The sequence below is a fragment of the Idiotropiscis lumnitzeri genome, chromosome 16 (genome assembly GCF_059441095.1).
Source record: "Idiotropiscis lumnitzeri isolate Australia: NSW breed Sydney's pygmy pipehorse chromosome 16, RoL_Ilum_1.0, whole genome shotgun sequence".
NCBI classification, from domain to species: Eukaryota; Metazoa; Chordata; class Actinopteri; order Syngnathiformes; family Syngnathidae; genus Idiotropiscis; species Idiotropiscis lumnitzeri.
The window spans coordinates 10,019,990-10,041,719 of record NC_142406.1 but is presented as its reverse complement, the minus strand read 5'-3'; the positions used below and the strand labels follow the sequence as shown (position 1 = coordinate 10,041,719).

General features: G+C 45.2%; 1 protein-coding gene and 3 long non-coding RNA genes across 10 annotated transcripts in view; 1 reads left to right on the top strand and 3 right to left on the bottom strand.

The window, feature by feature from the left end:
• Positions 1-21,730, top strand: part of LOC148321308 (uncharacterized) — a 93,444-nt gene that overhangs the window by 11,158 nt on the left and 60,556 nt on the right. The window lies entirely within an intron of this gene.
• Positions 2,587-9,932, bottom strand: LOC148321311 (uncharacterized). 3 transcript variants are annotated; one of them, XR_015847023.1, is made up of 4 exons: positions 9,893-9,932; positions 9,793-9,827; positions 3,572-3,612; positions 2,587-3,500 (listed from the first exon to the last, which is right to left on the bottom strand). It is a non-coding gene; the product is annotated as an uncharacterized LOC148321311 (long non-coding RNA). The 3 variants fall into 3 exon arrangements; XR_015847024.1 differs by lacking the exons at positions 9,793-9,827; positions 9,893-9,932 and adding an exon at positions 3,755-4,400 and having other exon boundaries at positions 2,587-3,315; positions 3,369-3,500; XR_015847022.1 differs by lacking the exons at positions 9,793-9,827; positions 9,893-9,932 and adding an exon at positions 3,755-4,400.
• On the bottom strand, positions 4,402-7,718 carry LOC148321312 (uncharacterized). The gene is made up of 3 exons (XR_015847026.1): positions 6,758-7,718; positions 4,645-6,614; positions 4,402-4,563 (listed from the first exon to the last, which is right to left on the bottom strand). It is a non-coding gene; the product is annotated as an uncharacterized LOC148321312 (long non-coding RNA).
• Positions 11,172-21,730, bottom strand: part of hivep1 (HIVEP zinc finger 1) — a 42,431-nt gene continuing 31,872 nt past the window's right edge. For both annotated transcript variants that reach the window (XM_088318700.1, XM_088318701.1), the window contains 6 exons: positions 15,720-21,493; positions 15,522-15,655; positions 15,270-15,445; positions 14,754-14,855; positions 13,742-14,256; positions 11,172-12,806 (listed from right to left, as the gene is read on the bottom strand). In XM_088318700.1, coding sequence (XP_088174826.1) covers positions 11,763-12,806; positions 13,742-14,256; positions 14,754-14,855; positions 15,270-15,445; positions 15,522-15,655; positions 15,720-21,493 — 7,745 coding nt within the window. In that variant the 3' untranslated portion in view covers positions 11,172-11,762. The remainder of the gene's footprint in view (positions 12,807-13,741; positions 14,257-14,753; positions 14,856-15,269; positions 15,446-15,521; positions 15,656-15,719; positions 21,494-21,730) is intronic.

The window sequence follows — 21,730 nt, the reverse complement described above, 5'->3', positions numbered from 1 at the left end:
GCCTGCCTGTTGCCCCCTCCGCCACTGTCCAGCAGCTGCCCTGCCGAGCTGGCGTTCAGTATTGTTCAGAATGTGTCTGGATTTGAACCCAGGTACTTTAGGATCCCAACCCGTATCATTGACCACCAGGCCACGGGAGGAACAAGGGTGACTGCACCACGTGCGCTTTTGTCTTTTCCACTGACAAAGCCCATTGATTAGGATATATGGACACGGAGCAACTGAAACTTCCAAATCACTGCTAGCTCACTGGGGTGTGTTGTGCATTGGGGAACCTGTGGTCCTAGGTTCAAATCTCACCCCGGGTGTTTCTCACAACATTTTGTTCAAGCAAGTATTTACTTATTGTCAATTGAGAGAAAAAGTCCCTTAGTTGGAGACAGCAGTAACACGGTGCCGCATCCACCCAGGACACTCAACCTGCCAGCTGCCCCCGCTTCTGCCTGCCGCAAACCTGCCACTGTCCAGCCTGAGCTTGCTTTCAGTATTGCACAGGATGTGTCTGGATTTGAACCCAGGTACTTCAGGATCGCAACCCTCATCATTGCTCACCGGGCCACGGGAGGAACGACAAACACAGCACAATGTGCGCCTTTGTCTTTTCCACTCACTTGTCGGTTCCACGCTGACAAAGCCCGTTGTTTAGGATAGATGGGGTGGGTGCAAATGCGGTTTACAAATCGCTGTTGGCTGAGTGGTTAGTGTTGTGTGCTGGAGAAACTGAGGTCCTAGGACCGAATCTCGCCCTGGGTGTTTCTACACACATTGTAGGCAAGTAACTCTCAACGCATTATGTTCAGGCAAGTGTTTACTTATTGCCAATTAAGAGGGAAAACTCTAAGTCAGAGTCACTAGTCCTGGTGCCCATTCCTCAACCAGGACACCAAAGCGTCCATCTGGATTCCACCCCCTTTCACCGGGCTGCCAACCTTGTTGCCTGCCAGCTTTCGGAATTGCACTGCATATGTCGGGATTTGAACTCAGGTATTCTGGATCCCAACCCGTGGCATTGACTACCAGGCCACGGGAGGAACGGAACGAAGTGCACCATGTGCGCTTTTGTCTTTTGCAAGCTGACAAAGGTCGCATGTTTAAAGATGCATGGACAAGCAGTGGCCGTTACTCCCAGGTCCCAGCTGGCTTAGCGGATAGAGCTGTGGGTTTGTTCACCTGAGATCCAGGGTTCAAACCCCATTGATACCAATGTCATGTATATCTTCATGTAATGTCTGCAACTAACCCTAACCAAGTTGTTCTCTCCAAATGTATCTGTCACTGTTCAATGTGTGTGTGCTATAAACAGGATAAGAGGTCTACAGAAAATCAATAACCAGTAGGCTTGAAGATCCTTGCAAGTGTAAGGCATTATTTGTTTTATTCTTCTTTAATATTCAAATAAAAAGATTGTTGCCGACATGCGCCGCAACCTATTCGTCGGGGGGGAGGGCAGGGGGTTGTTGGATCGCACCTGTTGCACACCAATTTCAGCCTGGAATGGACCGGCTTTTCGGGAAAAAAGAGCTGATATTGGCCGATATCGACGGTACTCGGAAAACGTCGTCGCAATGACTGGGGGTGGGGGCGTTGGAGAGGAGGGACTCAATTCAATTTCTTCGCTGTGCTCCATTTTTTTACCCATTGACGCTCTCTGCTGTTGCGGCGCGTCGAGTGACGTAGATCGACTTTTATATGAACGGACTAGCAATCGGCCCCTCGCGGCTGAAGCCAGAGGGGAGCCATCTTGCGTTGCCACTGCTCCTGCCGTTCATTTGTCACTGAATGCACTTATCAGTGCGTTTCACGCTACAACCCCCGTCACCGGTAATGAGAGCCTCTCAAAGAACAAGTTTCACATTTTTCATCAACTATTCACAGCCAGGATAGCAAATTATGAGTGACAAAGTTTAGGTTCGCAAAGGGGAGGGAATTTATCCCGAAGGAGTTTGCTTTCATTTGCTGGTAGTTGCGACATGCAAATCTTTGCGAAGCACTGAGAGAGAACATTTTTAAATGGTTTTACTGATGGACTGTGCTTATATTTCTTTTTAAGAGCCACACAACTCAATTGCGGTGCATGTATATCAGCATGTGTGCGCGTGTGTGTGTATATATTATATATATATATATATAGATATATATATATTTTGATGGATGGATGGATATAGACATACATACGGATAGATGTATCTATACATACATTACACACCTCTCTTCCTCTCGCTCTCTCTCTCCCCACCTCCCATCACCCCTCTCCCCCACATATAAGTCGTCATTGTGTCACACAAATAGTCTAGTCTTGTCGATAGAACTTCTGTTGAGGTGAATGTCTTGCGGGTGAAAAGGTTTGGAGGCGTTCATGTATAGTAAGAATGTTTTTAAACAACCATTTATAGAAGAACCTTTTTTAAGGAGACAGCCTTTAGTAATTTTTTTTTTTTTTTTGAAGACAACCAAGGATAGAAAGCCCCTTTTTTTTTTTTTAAAGACGAACAGGCAAGTGATCCATGATGACAGCATGATAATGAATGACAGACAACAAAAAAGAAATGATTGTATTTTAAACAGATTCACAATAGTGACATTTACAACATATTGCACTTATATCAACTGCAAAAAAAACAAAAAAAACTGTCAAATGTAAAATTATTTTTCACCATCAGCTGACTTATTTGTTTTTCAGCCTTCCAACATTTTCCTTTTCGTATAGCACACGTGGTCATTTCTGTTCAAAGCTTCCATCGGCCCGTTTACTTTTTACTACTCATGCTTTATAAAGATGCTACTATCAGTGTCAACAATTTAACAAGTCAATTATATTTACAACAAAAAAAGATTTTTACTATGAATGCCCAACAAGTTGCACGTGTGAGTGTCAATATTGTTACACGTGATTTAAAGCGTAATTAAACATCCTTCAAATGTTTACATCAATGCCATTTTTGTTAGACAACACAACTACATGTACTGGCTCTGCCCAGTTGAAGTACAGACCACTTGAAATCACTTCACAATTTTAATTCAAGGACAAAGGCACATCTGGAACATACAAAAGCTTGACATTTCGCTTCCAACAAAATCAAATACAAACATCTCAAAATCTTTCGGAGCGCATTGAACTCAAATGACGCATCGTTGCTTTCATGCACAGCTCAGTCCAAAATGGCCATCATGCAGTCAGTGTTGTCCAAACACACCCAGTGAGTTAGTGACAGAACAGAGACAAAGACACCAAGTGGAAGCACAAAGAAAAAAATACTCTCCCCGTCGAGTTGGCGTTTTTCACTCCAAGAATCTGCACCTCTTGTGGGGAGAACCCTGCAAAAAGGAAAGACCCATCTTGTCATCCATGTTCAAACTTTGACACTCACCTCAAGAGCCAGGAAGCTGTCGACCTCGTAGCGTCATTTGACGGGAGCGATCCTTCCTCGTCCTCATGATGTATTTGCCATGCGTTTTGTTACCTTTGTCCATTCCTTCCTTCCGGCTCCTCTTCTACCCTGCTAAAAAAGCACATGAACGCACACCATTACTTTTGGGACTGTCACTTGGAATTTTCATTTGTACTTCGGACCTTGTTCTGGGATTCATGTCCCAACCGCTTCATTCTCCAACCTGCAACAACAAACGTCAGAATCAGAAAGCGCTTTATTGTCATTGCATACAGTGTACAACGAGATTGAGAGCTTCCTTCTCCAGTGCAATTTAACAAAACTAAATTTACGATAAAATAAAAAATAAATATGAAATTAATTACAAAAAACATTATGTTGCAGTTCTTCAAAGTAGAGGTAGTTGAGTGCGAGAGTTCAGCATGAAGATGGCTCTCGGGAAGAAACTGTTTTTCAGTCTGTTAGTCTTTGTTTGAGGGCAACAGGTCAAAGAGGAGTGAGCTCAGGTGAGTATCGTCTTTGGTGAGCTCTGCTGAGGCACCGGGTGGCGTAGACGTCCGACAGGGAGGGGAGAGGGCAGCCGATAATCCTCTGCGCTGTTGGGACTGTCCTCTGGAGCCTCACTCTGTCTGCCTCAGTGCAGCCGCCGTACCAGGGAGAGACACAGTCAGTCAGCAGGCTCTCGATGGACGAGTGGTGGAAGGCCAGCAGCAGTTTCCTGTTCAGGTTGAATTTCTTGAGGACCCTCAGATGTGCAGATGCTGATGGACCTTCATCACTGCTGTGGTGTTGTGTGTCCAGGAGATCTGATCGGGGATCTGTTGACTGACTGTCACCATCTTATTTTCGGGTCTTTCGTCCAATGAGACTCATGGTCCATCCTGCAAAACACATTCAGTACAATCAGTTGGACGCGTCTCACTTGGTGTGATTACGACTTTTGTACCGCTTGGGCCGTCCCACTCCACTGGCACCCTGTTAGAAAGGCAAAGTAGAAACAGTGGCAGAAGAAAACAGCAACTCGACTTCTCCCGATCATGCAGTCAGTGCACACCCGTGAGTTTGTGACAGAGTGGAGACAAACATCAAGTGGGAGGAAAAAAAGAGATACTCTCCTTGCCAAGGTAGCGCTTTGCTCTCCAAGTACCGGAGCATCTTCTCTCGTCCGAGAACGCTATGGAAAAGAGACTTGTCTTAACATGCGCTGTCATCAATTTTATTGCTAAAAGCCAACAAGATGTTCATCTTGCAGTGCCTTCATTGGACGGCTGCAATCCTTCCTCTTCCCATCCATCTTTGAGGCCAGCGATACACATCGTCATCGTGCACCTCTTGTTGATTTATCTGGCATGCATTTCGTGACCCCGCCTCCACCCTGCAAAACAAGCACACCATTCCTTTGGTGATTGTCGCTTTGCTTCGTCTTCTGAAGATGCAAGTCGACTGCAGGCTCCCTGATGGCCGCTCGCACGCAGCAGCTCCATGTTGGTGATCGCCGCCCGTGAGAGACCTCAACATTTGTGAACATCACTCGGGTCAATGGCGAGGACGGCGCCGACAAAAGCGGTCCAGGAGTCGTAGAAGGCGACTGGAGGTGGGACCCAACTCAGCTGGACAGGAAATTCCGCGAGTACGATGCGCTGCCGTTTAGACAAAAACAAAAATAAATTGGTATGTTTTGGCCACATGACATTTATTTGATTTCTTGCCATTTGTCGACCTTCCAGAGTTTTCCAACCGACTCTTTGTCAACTGCAAAAGGACACTTGCTTTGTCTTCTGACTCATGAAGCCGGTCCAAGTTGCTCAGTCGGGTGCCTCCACAACGCTGACACAAATGTTTTTGCGTTAATATGACCGACTCCGCCCCCAACGCCTGCCGACACCGTCGCCCAAAAACCAGCATTCCAACCGACATCCTCAATCAACAAAAAGCGGCTCTGCATCCAGACGAGCCAAACGACGAGCTGACCATCTCCAACAATCCTTGCCAAAGAGCACTCAACCACAACCACACCATCGGCTCCAAAAACACCGTTCACGACTGCCCTCTTTGGCATCAGACCTTTCCTGCTCCTCCAACAACTCCAACAAGCCTCCTTCGCTACGCTCAACCGAGGCAAACCACAAAGCTCACAACTCTGTCTCCTCCTGCGCATCGTTTACAAGCACACCTCAAACAGATTATACTTATTTGTGTGCCGCTTGATTCTTCATTTGCGGAACGGCTCCTCTTCCTCATCCCATCCAGCTCATGCCGAGTCCTGCAACCCAGAAAGAAATTAATTGTGCCTGTCGCATATCAATTTGCAGCCTTTCCATCCATCAGGCTCCTCTTCCGCCCGACAAATGTGCTTTTGTGCACGTCTCGTCTTGACACTGCACACCGCAGTTCTCGATGTCTCAATTGTTTCACTCGCACGTCTGTTGGTTTTCTTACCCTCGTCTGGTGGCTCGTGATGCCTCTCGCTCATCTCACAACAACGCCACATTGGAACATAACGTGCAAGAGGACTATTAAAACTTACATTTGCACACTAAACAAAAAAAATAGAACTAAAATACCAAAAGTAGACTTCACGCAATTTATTCAGTTTCTATGCGTTTCGTGATCTTTCCTTTCATCCGGCTCCTCTTCCACCCTACAAAAACAATTTCATCTTTTGTGCATTTGCACTTATTACGCTGCTGTGGTGCAACATGGGCGCCGGCTCCTCCTCCACCCTGCAACAAGTACATTTGTAGAGCCCTTTATTCACAAAAGAGTCTCAAAATCTAAACAGTCGACGAAAGGTCGGCGACGTCCCCTACAGAAGAAAACCTCAAATTGAAAGATCAATCCCCTTCCAGGATGGCCAGGCTGCAACGGAGGCCGAGTGGGCAACATTTCACACACGCCGTGTTATACAAGGTGAAGAAAACAACACGAGACTTCATTTCATGAGTCAAAACATAGCAGGTCGTCGGCAGAGAAGCGGTTCTGGCCCGGTCGCTCGGTGCACAAGCCACACAGCAACAAAGTCATGTGACGTGTCACCGACTTGATTGGAGAGTCGACTGTCTGTTGGGTGCACTCGCCCGTCCTTTTGAGCACCGTGCAAAACGCATAATGTTAGCAAAATTAGTCGTGTGCTGCTCACGTCATTGTGCGCATGAATAATTCTAACCCTCGTCCGGTGGTTCTTGATGCCTCTCGGAACATCACACTCTGCCGCCGCCCGACAACCTGCAAGTCAAAAACATGGACCGGGGGTGGGGGGGGGGGACAATGACAAGTCATTAAAACAGACTGTAAACAACAAAATGTGTGGATGAGTCATATGCTGATTTATTTTTGGCTGAATGGCCAAACTCAAAATGTCTCAATACCAGCACGTGTCGTTCAGTGACAGCGGAGACAACAAAGAGCAAAGAAATACTCTCCGTCGTTGGCGCTTTGCTCTCCAAGGGCCGTAGCATCTGCTCCTCTCGTCGTCGTGTGTCACTTGCTCATGTTCGTGCTACGAGTTTTGTTACTTCTGTCCAGTCTTTCATTCTGATCCTCCATCCTGCAAACACAAGCACATAAACGCAGACAATTACTTTTGAGACTGTCACTTGGATTGTTTTACTTTAATACGTGTACTTATGACCCGGTTCTGGTTCTCCAAGGTGCCTCCTGTCCCAACCGGCTTCCCCTTCACCCTGCAACAAGTCAAGGACGGAGGCATCGTGGTCAACATTTAACACAATACCGTGTTCTAAATGAACTAAAACAATATGAGACTCCATATCTTGCGTCAAAACACGGCAGGTCGTCTGCAGAGAAGCGGTTCTTCCTCAAGACCTGGCCCGGTCGCTCGGTGCAGAATCCTCACAGCAAAAGCATCACAAAGTCACGTGTAGTGTCACCGACTTTATTGGAGCGTCGACTGTTGGTTTCACTCGCCCGTCCTTTCGTCCACGCTGCAAAATGAATAATGTGCGATTTGTTGTGTGCTGCTCACGTCATTTTGTGCATGAATAATTCAAACCCTCGTCTGGTGGTTCTTGATGCCTCTCGGACCATCACACTATGCTGCCGCCCGACAACATCCTGCAAGTCAAAGACTGTTAAAACAGACTAAAGATCAAAATACATGTAATGGACAAGTCGTAAACGGACGCAGTTATGGTCAAAATAATCTGCCTATGACTTCTCGACCATATTTCTTCACCCTCCACTTATTTTATTGATGTCCGCGTACTTTCTTTCCCAAGTGTTTTGTCACCCCAAAACACACTTGTGTATGTCCTCATTAGCCTGGTCCAGGTCCTCTTGGTTCCCCTCAGCAAATCCGGTGCCTCCACAACCCTGAAACGCAGAGAGGGGGTGGGGTGGATGGTATATCAAATATTAGTTATTGATATGATATTAGGGGATGTTAGTGTCGATCAATATGCTGAGTCCACCCTCAAAGCCGACACTGCACACTCTGGCCTTCAATTGCCATCCTCTCACAAGAAAACAACTGCTCTGGATCCAGGCAAACAACTAAAGACCATCTCAAGCAAGACCACCAGACTCCAACAATCAGCCCTCCAAACACTTTCAACGCCTGCCCTCATTTCAAGCCAACCTTTCTAGCACAGCACACAACGAGCATCCAGAACCAAAAGTCAACCAAGGCGCGCCACAGAGCTCAACATCCTTCCCCCTCGTCTTCACACGCTCCCCACGCAACGTTAACTTTTGCGTGCTGCTTGATTCTTGACTTGATGTGGAATTGCTTGTTCTCCTCGTCCCATTATGCTCCTCTTGCAGCCTGCAAAACACACGCGCACCATTACTTCCGTGCGAGTAACTTCATTTGTGCGTTTGTACATTTCACCCTTATTTATCTCTTCACCCAGACAAAATCATAAAATTCCCCAAAATTACACCCCAAAAATATAGAAAACAGTACATTAGCTTATTGACATTTAACATCGGTAGAAAAAGAAAAGCAGCCATTCCCATTTCAGCAATGATTCAATTGACGTAACCAATTTATTTTCAGGAGTTACAACTCTGAACTGCGCTACTGTTCTAAAACAAAAACACATTCACTTACCATTCCTCGCACTGAGTTGGACTGAACTTTCAGTGTGGACAGTGAGCTTATCCCCTCAGCTCATTTGTGGAATTGACGAAAGCTGCTTTTGTTCAGGCACAGAAAAGCTGCACATTTGGACACAGTATGGACTTCATAATTGGACCAAGATGTAGGGGGAAAAAAATTAATCGCTTTAGACAAGAGCAGACATTTTCAGGTATTCATTGTGTACAGTTATATTCACAAATGTCACACAAGCTGAAACATTACACCAATTTATTTTCACCTGGTCAAATGTCCTCTTGCTCGCTTTGTATTTCAGGATGCTGTGTTCATTTTTAGTTCTGGAGAGAATCAACAGAAAATCAGTTGATATCTCAACATGTTAATTTTGTAATAATTACAAATCTTAACTCAAGCAGCACTTTCTAAAGGAAATGCATGCAAGTGTTTAAAGCCGTTGAGATTGTGCATTTTATTTAAGATCGCAAATCTTTGCGGCCAACTTTAACGAATTACCATCAAACTAAATCTACTTCAAACAAAAAATACTTTTAGCGGTATGGTATCTCATGTTAGCGCTACAAGTGGACAATAAGAAGATACAATCTTTCATTTTAACACAACTTACTTCAAATTGGACAGATGATCCAAGATTGCAGTCCAAAAATGGCATCATGCTTCGCCGTCCAAATAGGATAAAATGTGTATAACACACACACACACACTCACAGACACCGATCGGAAATCAGAGAAACAAACATTTGCAAAAGAGGCATGTGTTGGGCATGTATCAACCGGCACCGGCAGAATAGTCATGATTTTTGACTGTATTTGGAGAGGAAAAGGTTTAAACGCGAGTTCTTGACAACCGCAGGCAATGTTTTGACAAAAATTACATTCACAAGCTTACAAAACACAGATTCAAGGAAAATAAATTGAACATTGAACAACCGAGCACAAGATTTGAAAAAAAAATTACAAATGCAATGGGCCTACCTGAGATTGGGTGAGGGGATGATTTTTTTTTTAACCCAACAGAGAAGGAAATCAAAAATGATGAAAAAAGGTACATATATCACCTGACATAAAATACATATTTAATAAATACACAAAAAAATAGCCAAACAAACCAAGAACAAAAAAACCTTTATAGTTCAATTCCCAGGTAAAGAGTCATCAGGTGTGTCCTTTCCAACAATTAAAAAAAAAAAAAGCAAAAAGAGCTGGCCAGCTTTAAAACAAACAAAGCAAAACACATTGGAAGGAAATTGTTGCAAAAGAAACCAAGAGCACAAAGTGTTAAAATCAAGCAAAAGAATAGCGAATTGTAACGTGCTGTACTCAGACCTCAAATGCTGTTACATCCCCCAAGTGTGCAAATCCTACAAAAAGCAAAATGTCATTCAGAGAAACGGCAACAAACGACAAACATTTGCTGTGCACTCACTTAGCCGGGGAAAAGCCACGCGCTCGGGCGCCATCTTGCCTCACCTGTATTTGATGATTCGCATCGCGCACACCTGTCTTCAATTGAACTGCAGTTCTGACGTCACGTCCGCCAATCACAGCCAACCTTCTTCTTCTTCTGCTTGCTCAACAGCGTTTTGCACACTTCCGCTACCCGGTGAGCTCTCAAAATAACTGCATTGGCTTACCGTCGAAATTGTTGCAATATCACGCCACCAAAACGAAAGTGAATCACATGCCCCAAATAAAGTATGACTGACAAGACGGCTATTATGACACAACACGACACATCGTCTTCAAGCGCCATCTCCTGGCCAGTCGGAGAAATGCAGTCGGTGACAACTTCCAGGAATCACAAACAAGCATACGAGCTGTATTTTAAGATGAGCTGTAGATCACCCACGAAATATGCAACATGAGCCTTTGAGCACTACCACATATTGGCCATCAGATGTCTCTGTTCCCTTCCCCTTCACCTTTTTAATGTACTGAACCACAGGGGAGAGGGGGTGGGCGTGTGTGCCGGGGGGGTCTCTGCGCGAGAGTAGACGTATGAGTCACCTTGTGAATGGGCTGCAACACATGCTTATCGCTGCAAAGATGCTTGACACAAGGACGAGCTTTTCCTCATTCAGTCCAGATTGCAGTGTCTGCTCAGAGAGCCCTCTAACATGACTCCAAGCTATTGTAGTCAGATAAAAACAATTTAATATTCCACTAAGTGCTATATTCATGAGATTAACAAATGGAGAGTCAAAATTAAGTGTTTTTATGGGAGGAGGAGAGGTAGTACAAAAATGCGCAAAAATGCAATGAGTTTTGCACAAGTGGCAAATCAGGAAAATGGATGTTTTATATAACATGGTAATCGTTATGTTTACTGAGCCAATTTTGCTGCTTGTCATAGTAAGTACAGTTGTTTGAGTAGATTGACTTTATTCCTGCATTTTTGGTGGATAATTTATGACATCATTTTCCAAAAGGAAGAATTATCCTGCAGAACATATCGCTCATGAGAATTACCAAGTTATTTCAGTCGCTGGTGAGATTTAAACTCCAGGGACAATTCCAAATGGTTATACATTATTTTTCTTTTGCAGAAATAATCCATATCTCTGGAGAGTAGAAACGTAGTTCAAACATACCTGAAATGCTGGCTGCTGGCTTTCAACATAACGCTACTAATGTGAAATGTTATTGTTCCAAGTTATTGAGTGAATCAATAAATAGGCAATACTAAACTCAATTGACACGGTTGCTGTGTTGGTAAACAAATCTTTACTCATACAGTTCAGAATATTGATACAGCAAAGTAAAGCTACCATAATGCACATACCGATGGACCAAAAAGTCAGAATGGGCACTAGATGGATTATAATAAATAGTTGAACACAACATTTGTACACATAAACATTTCCCCGTAATCCCTAGAAATGTACATATACCAGTACGACAGTCATAATTCAATAAATTTACGAATGAGAAATAGTCGAAAAAGTGATATCCGCCATTGCTATGCTGCTTCTAACTTTGTATATATATTTATATATACATAAACACAAGCAACTACTGAATTTATGAGGAATTATGTACAGGTTCCTAAATAAGAAACTCCATAAAGGCACAATTGTCTATACAACATGTACAAAAACATTTTCTGGAGCTGACAAAATTACAAAAGAAAATGATTGGTCATCATTACAATTGCACGTACAATGTGAATGTCAGCATCTGTGCTTTGAAAGGTGATTTGTACAGAAACAAACCCCCGAAGAAGTGTTTTCAGTCTTAAAGTGACTACAATGACAAAGAAATTCAACAAAAGGTGAGCTTTTGGCTCGGGGTTCGTTTCAGGTGGCAATAACCAGTCTGTCTTCATCATCACTGGAAACCTCATTATAGTCTTCAATGACCGTCTGCCAGCTGGACACGGGTGCTGCTCTCTTGGGTGCATCATCACCACCTCGCTTGGGGGATGCCACACTATGTGCCGGACTTCGTAGGGCTGCATGCTGCTGTGAGGATTTCTCCTTTTCTACCATCTCCAAAGTCTGTGTTGGCTCTGCAATGTTGCCTGGCATGCTGCCCGAATTCAGTTCTGGAGAAGTGCTGACTGGCAAAGAGGCCGGCCGCGGAGTGGCCGTGCACGCGGAGGGACTTTCCGTTTGAGATGATTGTGCTGCCAAAGTGTCAGGGCTCCCTCGCCGGTCGGATGACCAAGGTAGAGGGCTACGGGATGGCAGCGGGCTGAGAGAGGGAATGATGGCAGGCAGGGCAATGTTAACGATCTGGAGGCCTTGCATGTGCGTCTGGGTGCTGATGCTGCTTTGGGAGGTTGGACTCGCAGCCAAAACCTGCAAGGCGACCCCTTGCTGGGGCAGCATTTGGCTGGATGCTAGCCCCGTGTTGCTCAGGCCCATTAAGCTGAGTGCCGGCTGCACGGTCTGACCCTGCAAGTCAGTCACCTGACCTATAGGGAAGCAGGGCACCATGTTGCCGATTGGCTCCTGGATCACAAGCGGTTGGGTCTGCAAGCCGTCCGGCCGAGGTGAACAGTTGGGCGCCGTCGACGGGCTTGTATTTCTGTGGATAACGCTCACGGCCGGGATGGTGAGCTGAATGGGACCGGCCTGAATGGGCACAAAGGTGGAATAAGCTGCCAGTCCGGCAGGCATCAGTTGGATGCCACCGACAGGAACCATACTGTAAGGCGAGCGAAAAGGTTGCTGGGAGTGCAGAGGCAAGTGACTGAACAGGTGGGTCTGCGGCTCCATTCTCGGGACTTGAGAAAGGGGAGCGTGCGTCGGACTTTGTGACGTTGACGTCTGTGTGCTTCGGTCAACTGGTATGCCATAATCGGTTTTTACCGAAGGATGAGAGGCAGAAGACGGTTCCTATAGAGAAAAAAAATGAATTAAGCAACATTCAGGCCACTGCTGTCTCACAGACTTTAAAAGCAAGCTTTTTTTTAAAGCATTTTATACAGTTTAATAGCAGTGGTTCCCTCAAAGAGAAAATGAACGCCTGTGAGTATTATAATATGCTGCTTGCATGAGTCCGTGTGTGTTCAAGGCCACTGGTAGTGTCGTGGTTCCCTTGAAGGGACAAGCAGTGTGGAAAATGGAAAATTTATGATGGAAAGAAATAACTCAAAGCTGTTTGGGTTAGTGACACACTGTTTACATAGCTGAGATATCTATTGGCTCCCGCCAGCACACCTTGTGGTAGAAACTAAAGTGTGATTAGGGTTTACCATTCCAAAACCACACAATGGAAAAATAAACCAAACTGGAGCTACGTGGTGGAAATGAGGTTGCACTATATTGGATTCAAAGTAAGGGTATAAATCTTTTCATTATATTTGCCAACAATGTGCGCCGGGGGACTTCCGGGTGGCAGAAAGCGAATGAGTACTGTTTTTGAGTAGAATGAATTGAGTGAGTCATAAATAGTTGGACAGACAACATGATAATGGAATGTACAAAATGTTTAGCTGGCATAAGAACATGTCTGGGCTATTAGTTTAAGTAACAGAAAAGTCGATTAATTAGCGAGTCCCTTAATTCGCATGCTAACCACATCTGCATTTCCACATCTATTTTTGTATCAACCTGTTCAGATGTGAAATATATCCAGCGTTCCATCTCCCTTCCAAGCAATTTACCTCAAAGCCTCTTTGATTTCGTGATGGGACACAAGAACGCCATCGTTCTGCTTGGTCAAATTACACGTAAGGTTTTATTTCCTAAATTTACAAAACTATCGGCGCCCAGATCGTTAAAATATCTCTAGATACGCCAATCAGACATTTGGGATACTTGGGCCTCACCTGGCATGGTCTAAAAGCCGTCCCCGTCACCGGGGGGCTTAGAGGAAGATCACCGTCAGGGTAGTCGATGGACATCTGCCTGCATGGTGATACCGGGCTCATCATGTGCACCGATTCCGTGTCGGAGAAACTGGACTCCGTGGTGGCGACGACGGAGGGCAGAGCGCTACAAAGGGCCGTTGAGCTTGGGCAGTAGCCAGAGATTGAGTACTGCCTACTCAGCGACAAAGGGTTCATGATGAGGACAGAGTCTGATGCGTGGGGTTCAGAAGCAAGTGGTTGCGCAAGAGAGCTGATTGACATCTGAGCCAGGAGGGCACTCGGAGGGACCTCGGTGTCTTTAGACGGAATATGCTGTGGGCTGGCGGACACCGAAGGGTTTGTGGACAGGCCAGACTCCGCTTGGCTGTCGTCCTCTTCCTCATCGTTGTCTTCGTTCTCCTCCTCATCAGGGCCGTCCGAGTCGTCGCCGTCTGAATCTTGCCGGTCAGCACTACTCACTTGACTGCGGTCTCCTATAGAGCCAAAAGGTAAGGTTGTTATACACAATCCGGTAAGAAAAACATGATAATCAGTCATTAAAAATATTTCTTTGTGGGTTTATTTGAATGAAATGCACTCGGAAGAGTGATGCCCTGTGCTGCGGCACCAGCGGAGTTTTCCCCTCAGACCATCGTACACCTCTAAGCTCCAGCACTTGCAGAGGTGGAAAAACAAATATGCTCTTAGAGACTGGGACCATAGAATGCTTTCAGGCAGCTTGTCTCCTTTTTTTTTTTTTTTTGTCTAAAATTAGACGCAGCAATTTCCTCTTTGTAAATGTTGTGCTTGCCGCCCACATGCACTTGGAGTTAACAGAGGATGAAGCTGCATTTAGAATGTCTAATTAGACCACAGCAAAGCTCAATGACATAGCAACAGAGCACCAGTGCAGACTTTTATTTTTTATATATTTTTTTTTACGTCTTATACAATTGAAAACGGAACTAAGACTCGGGTCTCATAATTGTACCTGAATCCTCTGCATCCTGATCTTCTGTGAGCCCATTCGGCACCCCCATCTCCATGCATTTCTTACTGTGTGCCTTGGACTTCATATGCTTGGTGAGATTTCCTGCAAGGAGCAGAAAGGTGTTATGGGAAGGTAGCGCTTTGAACTGTATCGTAGGATACGCTTACGTAAGACAAAGAGTCTCTGGGCAAGCGGCACGTAAAGGGTGAGTAACTGATAAAGACATTTTTAAATGAACGTGGGTTGTTCTGACAAAGTACTGTTCTGCAGTACAGTGTTGCGTGGGAAGGAGGCAAGTTTGATAACGACTGGTGAATCACACTATCTTCATTAGAGGGATGCTGAAACCTCATTTTTAATATCAATTAAAGGAGGAATTGAACAAATATGCTTTAAATCACACAGTAGGTTGAAAGTACTGCAAGTTAATATGTAATACTTTTGAAAAACTACCTGCATAAAACAGACATTGTGACTTTGTGCCTATAAATATTAGAAAACACCTAAAGCGCTCACCTTTGGTCTTGAAGGAGAAGTTGCAGTGGGTGCAGTGATATGGGCGAACGTCAGAGTGGGTGCGAATATGTTTGCGCAACATGCTGGGCTTCTTACAGCGGATCCCACATTCCTCGCAGATGTATTTACCGCGTCCTCGCCCACGTACATAAACATACTCTTCATTAGATTTGTATCTGTGGGGTTGTAACACATGAGGTAAGGAAACTGAAACATGGTGTACGCAAGTTAAATAATACTACAAAAACATACCCGCCATCAAAGATTTTAATCCGTCTTGGCTCTGTTTTTGATGTCAGCTCCTTGTCTGACTCAGTGCTGGAATGAGTTTCGGTTTGCGCTTTACTTCTGGCTTCAACTGATCTGGTCTTCTGGGTCACCGGCACCTGGAAATGTATGTCATTGTTTTATGTGTGTTCTAACAAAATAATGCAGTAAATGTGTTCTTACCCGTGGCATGACATCTTTCAGCTTGCCAGAGTAAGCCAAGATATCCGATTTTCCAGACGTTTTTATCGCCGAGGTGTAATGGATTTTCTTTGAGCTCTGTTTGGAGTCAAGTAGAGACATGACCACCTTTGTGGGCAACCCGAGTGGGTTTGGATTGTTTGGATTGACTGTCCAAGCGGCATACGCTGAAGTTTTCTGGTCGGTCTGTAGAGTGTGAAGTTGTTTTCTCCTCATCAAGAAGCACCATGTGAAAGTGGTAGTTGTCTTCAGGCTGGGGAAAGACAGGCGGTGACTGTCTTTTGTGTTAACCACGGAAACAGATGTGGGCAGTTTCACTTGACCGCCATGGAAACTTGATGGTCTTATGGGTGATTTCATGGGATTCCACCTATGTTCTTCCACTTTCATTTGAGGCTTCATGGAGTGACTGGCTGGCATGGAGGCACTCTGGCGATGAGGCGAAGTAGTACTGAGGACAGGGTGAGCATCATCAGGAATAACCGTGCTTGTCTCCTTTTCCAGACCGGTACTGTCAGGTGACATTGGCTTAACATCATCAAGATCCTTCTCTGTATCGGTTTTAACATGAGGCAAAGGAGGGGCCTCTGTCTCAATGGGACTGTCGACAGGTTCAGTTGTACACACCTGCCGAACCAGCGTTAGTTTCCGCTGTCTGGTCACTTCTGATAAAGTGGAATTCAAATAATTGACTGATCTGCCATCAGTCAGGCAGGCCACGCCGTTTTCATCCTTAGCACGTTTTTGATGCTTTTCCATGTAGATATCCAAACTGTTGGCGGGAGACAGCATTCTTTTACTCGAAGCGATGGGCTCCTGTTGTGGGCAAAGTGTTACTGATGCGAGTTTCTGTGCGCAATGTAAAGAAGCCAGAGATGACGGCCTTTCACTGCTTTTATTATGAAGACTGACAATTTGAGTCCAATCCTTTTTTACAATCGGTGAAGCATGAGTTTCAGTATCTACAATATGAGCGGTTGGAAGGGTATTTTTGCCGGAGACAAAGGGAACAGTGTGCATCTGCTCATGTGTGATTAGGATCTGTGGCAACGGAACACCACCAGCCCGAGTCTGACTATTCGAGTCTCTTTGTTGGCCAACAGCCAAAACAGCAGACTTTTTCTCAACATCTGAATAAAGACTGGGCTGAGCCGTACAGACATTTTGGAGGAGGTCTGATGATTTTGAAACACTCAAAATGGGATTGGTAACGGGCATTGTTAAAACTGGCAAACTTATCTGAGATTCCTGCGCGCCAGAGAATGAAAATGTTTGACTTGGCCTTTGAGGAGGACATTGCAACTGGTATTTGGGCACAAGACATTTTTTGTCTTCCAAGTCAGCTGGCTTGCGTTGGGCGTTCTCACTTCCGACTAAAATCTGGCTCACAGGCTGCTGTACCTTTTGGCAAACTTGAACTTTGGATGTTTGATGCCAAGGGTGGGGAAGGCCATAGACCTGGGGCTGCTGTGTTGGGCTCCCCAGGTGTATACTTTGGACCATTTGTTCATTTCTTTGCAGGGGTAATTCTCCAGAATGGATGATGAAAGGTTGGGCCACATTAAATCTGTTGACAATTTGAATTTGGGATCTGTTTTGGTTGACAGGGTTTACATTTGTAATTGGAGCTTTGTCAAGATTTATGACAGCTTTGCGAACAGACTGTTGATTATCTGGGCATATCTTTAGAGACATTTGGCGAACTAAAGGCCCGCGTCTCCTTTCAATAAGTGGAACCTGGGAACCTTGGGTGATTGGTCCACTTTTAGGATGACCCACAGGTGATTGACCTCTTCTGGGAGAGACATTGCCACAGTCGAAAGACTTGCTACGGTAGTCCGGTGAAATTTCCACTGAGAGTTGAGTACAAGTGATCTGTTCTGATGCTGCACGCCTCATCACTCCCGGCACACCAAGTGTGCTGAAAACTTTTGGCTGACCTTGTGGCTCAGGGATTCTACTGACACACTCGCTTCCCAATGGACTCTCTGATCTTGACGGTTCTTCTCTGTCAAAAGAGTTTGAAATGCTGGAACAGTGCGAGAGAGTACTGTCTCTGCTCAGGCTTCGTGAGAGGCTCGACTCAAAGCTTGATTCACCAGAGGAGTGGTCCATTTGAGCAAGGCGGATTCTTTTCTTCTTTGGTGGAAGTTTCTCTGCCGGTAGCTTGGACAAACTCTCGCTTCTTTGTGGCCAGTTGAATAGATCTGTATGCTTTTCTGCCTGCTCAGAAGGCTGCGTTTCGTGTTCTCGGTCGGGCTCTTCTGTGACCAAAATTTCAGGAACCTGGATGTTATTTTGGCGAACTAGACGACACTGCTGGGCAGGAGTTGAGGTTTCTCCTGCTACTGCCGCAGTACTAGCAGTGCATTGCTCCATTTTTTGATTCCTAGAATCACCTTCTATAGTTTTGTTGGGTAACTTTTCATGGTACACGTCAGCTGCTGTTACATCGGCTTTGGATTTCGGGGGGTCTTTTTCTCGACTGTCCAGCGGGGAACTCCTATCTGTACATTCAGCCTCAAATGAGCTCGGCCTGCTGAGAGAGTTGGTGTGTCTAATGACTGAAGTACCACTGCTTTGCCTCTGCATTTCCGCTTTAGGAGAGGTGCTGATCGGAGTTTCTCGAATTGGTGACAGTCTTGAATCTGAAGCACTTGCTCCCCGTGCTATTAGCTGAATTTGAGGTAGCTTTGGCTGGCTGTTTTTGGGTTGTATATCAACCATTACAGTATGCTGGGGAAAAGTCTGATTTCCAAAACTTGGCAGTAACTGACATGAATCAAAACTAACTGAACCAGGTGGATTTGTGTCAGTTGGCGATTGATCGTCTTCATCTCCGACACTTTTCATTTTCCTTCTCTTTCTGAACGATGTCTGCTGTTCAACTAATCCTGGGCCACTTGTTGATCTAGAAACTAAATTTGTTTGCATGTTGACATGAAAGACATCTTGATCTGGTTCTTTAACAACAAGAGGCTTGTTTTTTGGCCCATGAAGTTCTGAGCAGTAAAATTTCTTGTGCGTTTCAAAATTCTCTAACTTTCTGTACCGGTTTCGACAAGTTTCACACTCATACATTGTGCCTTTATTTTGCTGAAGTTTTCTTTGTCTTTCCTGACTGTGCTCAAAAGAGCGACTTCTTTGCATGAGATCCGTGCTATTATTTGCGCCATGATAACCATCATCCATTGAGCGAACAGTAGGAAGTCTGTGCCCCTCACTGGTGGAAAAATCCTCCACTGCAGCTTGTCTGACCAAGGTCCGAGAATGTATTGCTGGATTGGGGGTTGATGGTGCAGATGAAAATACATCATCATGAATTGAACTTTTCTCATCAAATGAATGACAAATTCGCAAAGAGTGGGGCAGGTGGGCAATATTAAGCGGAAGAGCGGAGTGCCCTGGTGTAGTAGGCATGGAGTTACTCCTTGTTATCGGCAAACAATCCATTGGGTATTGAGACGGTACAGAGAGAAGAAAAACTGGTTTTGATTTGTCTGTGGGAGTGAATGGAGACTTCGGGATGTCTGAACTTGAACTTGACCTTCTTCCGATAGGTTTAAGGTCAAACTGAAAGGAATCTTTGAATATATAAGATTTTGGAGAGTCAATGCTACCTCTCCTCGAGAGGGATGTCCGCCTAGGTTTAACACTGTCCAGTTGCTTGTTGTCTACCACTGCCTCATTATCAGATATCAGCTTTGAAATTCTTTCTTCAAGAGAAAGGGCTTTTGTTTCTAACGGGGGGCGCATCTGTCCTTCTTTTGCTTGTGACCTATGCTCCACTGCTACATGCATTACTGTAGAAACAACAGGAGGGACATGAGAACTATCCTTTTTGGATACGTCAATTTCAGCTGGTGGCGTCATCTTTACAAATGGACTAGGTGGGCTCATTGCCTGGTCGGCACTTTCAGAGCGGGAGAAGTAGCCAGAATCTGTACTTCCCAAACTACGAGGACTAAGAAGACACTTGGCTTGTTGCTGTTGAGAAAAGTCTGTTGCTTGTTGCCTCTGGAGCTGAGCATGCCCACTTAAAAGTGGCGACTTGCACTGTTGGTCTTCATCTTCACTCACAGTATCCAGTGAAGGACTTGTACTAACTACCTCTTTCAGAGATGACAGGACCGTGATGTTTGTTCTCAGGTTAACATTTGGAAACTCTCGTTGCCGTTGCGAAGCAGCTTGCTCAGGTGCGGCACCGGTAACTCGAGGGCTATCTGCCCTCAGAGGTGAAACATTAACTGGGTATACAACAACTTTTGGTAGCACAGCTGTCACTTTGGGCTCATGACCTCTTTGAGCAAGAGCTGGTTTCATTGACTCAAACCCAGCTGTTGAGTCCATTTCTCCATAGTGTGCTTGGGTTGGACCAGAACTCTGGAGGCTATTTTCTGACAAGGCAGCTGCACTACTTTGTGATGAGTCCGGATCCAGATCGATAGTACTTCCATCGTCATCACTGTCTCCGCTCTCCTCCGCCTCTGAATGTGTTCCAAGAGTTTTGTCAGAATCTTGTGATAGCAGTGCACCTCCCGATTCAGAGCGTGCAATGAGACCAAGTTTTATCGCATGAGCATGTGATTTCTTGTGCTTGTACAAGTTGCTCTTGGTTTTGAAGGAAAAACCGCAAGTTACACAGGGGTATGGTCTTTCTCCCGTGTGAGACCTGATATGTTTGAGCAGCACGCTTGGTTTTGCACACGCCCGGTTGCAGTATTCACAAACATATTTTCCTGGCTTCTTAGGCTTTTGGTCTTTGGAAACCGGCTCAGACCCAAAGTTCATTACCGTTGTAATCTGAACATGGTTGTTTCCAGGTGTAACAGGGACCTGAATGGTGCTGGGCACACTTGCTGAGAGCGACTGGCACGTGTGCACAATTGGGGGTTGGCTTTTTGGCAAAGCATTTGAGCCTGAGGGAGCCGGTGCATGAGTTATTGTAGAAAGTCCATCATTAAAACTCATGTGAAGGCCTGGCTTTTCTGGATTAGATACAACAGGAATAAAATGTTGATTTGCAAAAGACAACGACTGCAAAGGGTCACCCTGTGTAGAAGCCTGCACACTTTCCTGCAATGGTGCGCCAATGCCAATGAAATTACCCTGTTTGTCAATATAATACGTCTGCATAGGAGACGATTGAGTGTGGAGACCGATATTAACAGCTGGCATGTTCGATAATTCACCCGTGGCTTGAGTTTGAAAGGTGGACGTTGGTTCTGCAGTGGCTGTGACTTGGAAGGTCTGTTTCCTCTCGGTAAGTGTAAGCATGTCAGGCTCCATCGCCTTCAGTAGAACATCAAGTGGAGCACTGGTGTGGAAAGGATCCTTCTCAAAGCTGCAGACTTGGGTGTTACTCTCCTTGGCTTGTGCCACTTTTAGAGAAGCCTCTTCATCATCATTGGTCGGGCTGTGGGACGGTAGCACTGACTTGGTGTCCTCTTGCTTCAGCCTTTCATGGTCAGTGACAGATTCCCCTTTGTCAGGGGACGGTTCAACAGGTTGAGCATCTTGTGATTCTCTTTTCTCACTCAGTGATGTTGAGGGACTATGGGAAGGGCTGTTTGACGCAGGGGAGCGAGGTGGATTTTCCTTGGGGGTTTCTCCTTTGACAGTTTCAGGAGTTTTCACCTGCAGTGGTTTCTTCACTGGAGATTTGGGAATTTTCTTTTGCTTATTCTCTGCAACAACCTTTTTTCTCTTCAAGCCTTTGATGTTGTCTTCAATTCGTCGACTGCTTTCAGATATACCTGTGGACGAACAAGAAACAACACTTAAGATTTTCAACATGCGGGGTCAAAATGAAGCACAATTACCCATGCATTTTATTTTGGTCACCGGGAGATGGAACGGAACGTATTTGAGCTGCCTTTAGGAAAACTAAACATTAATGACAACCTAGACTGATTTCCACTCAATCACATTCCCACATTGGCTCGGTCAAAAACAGCTGAGTGAACTATTCCATTACTAATAACACAATAATT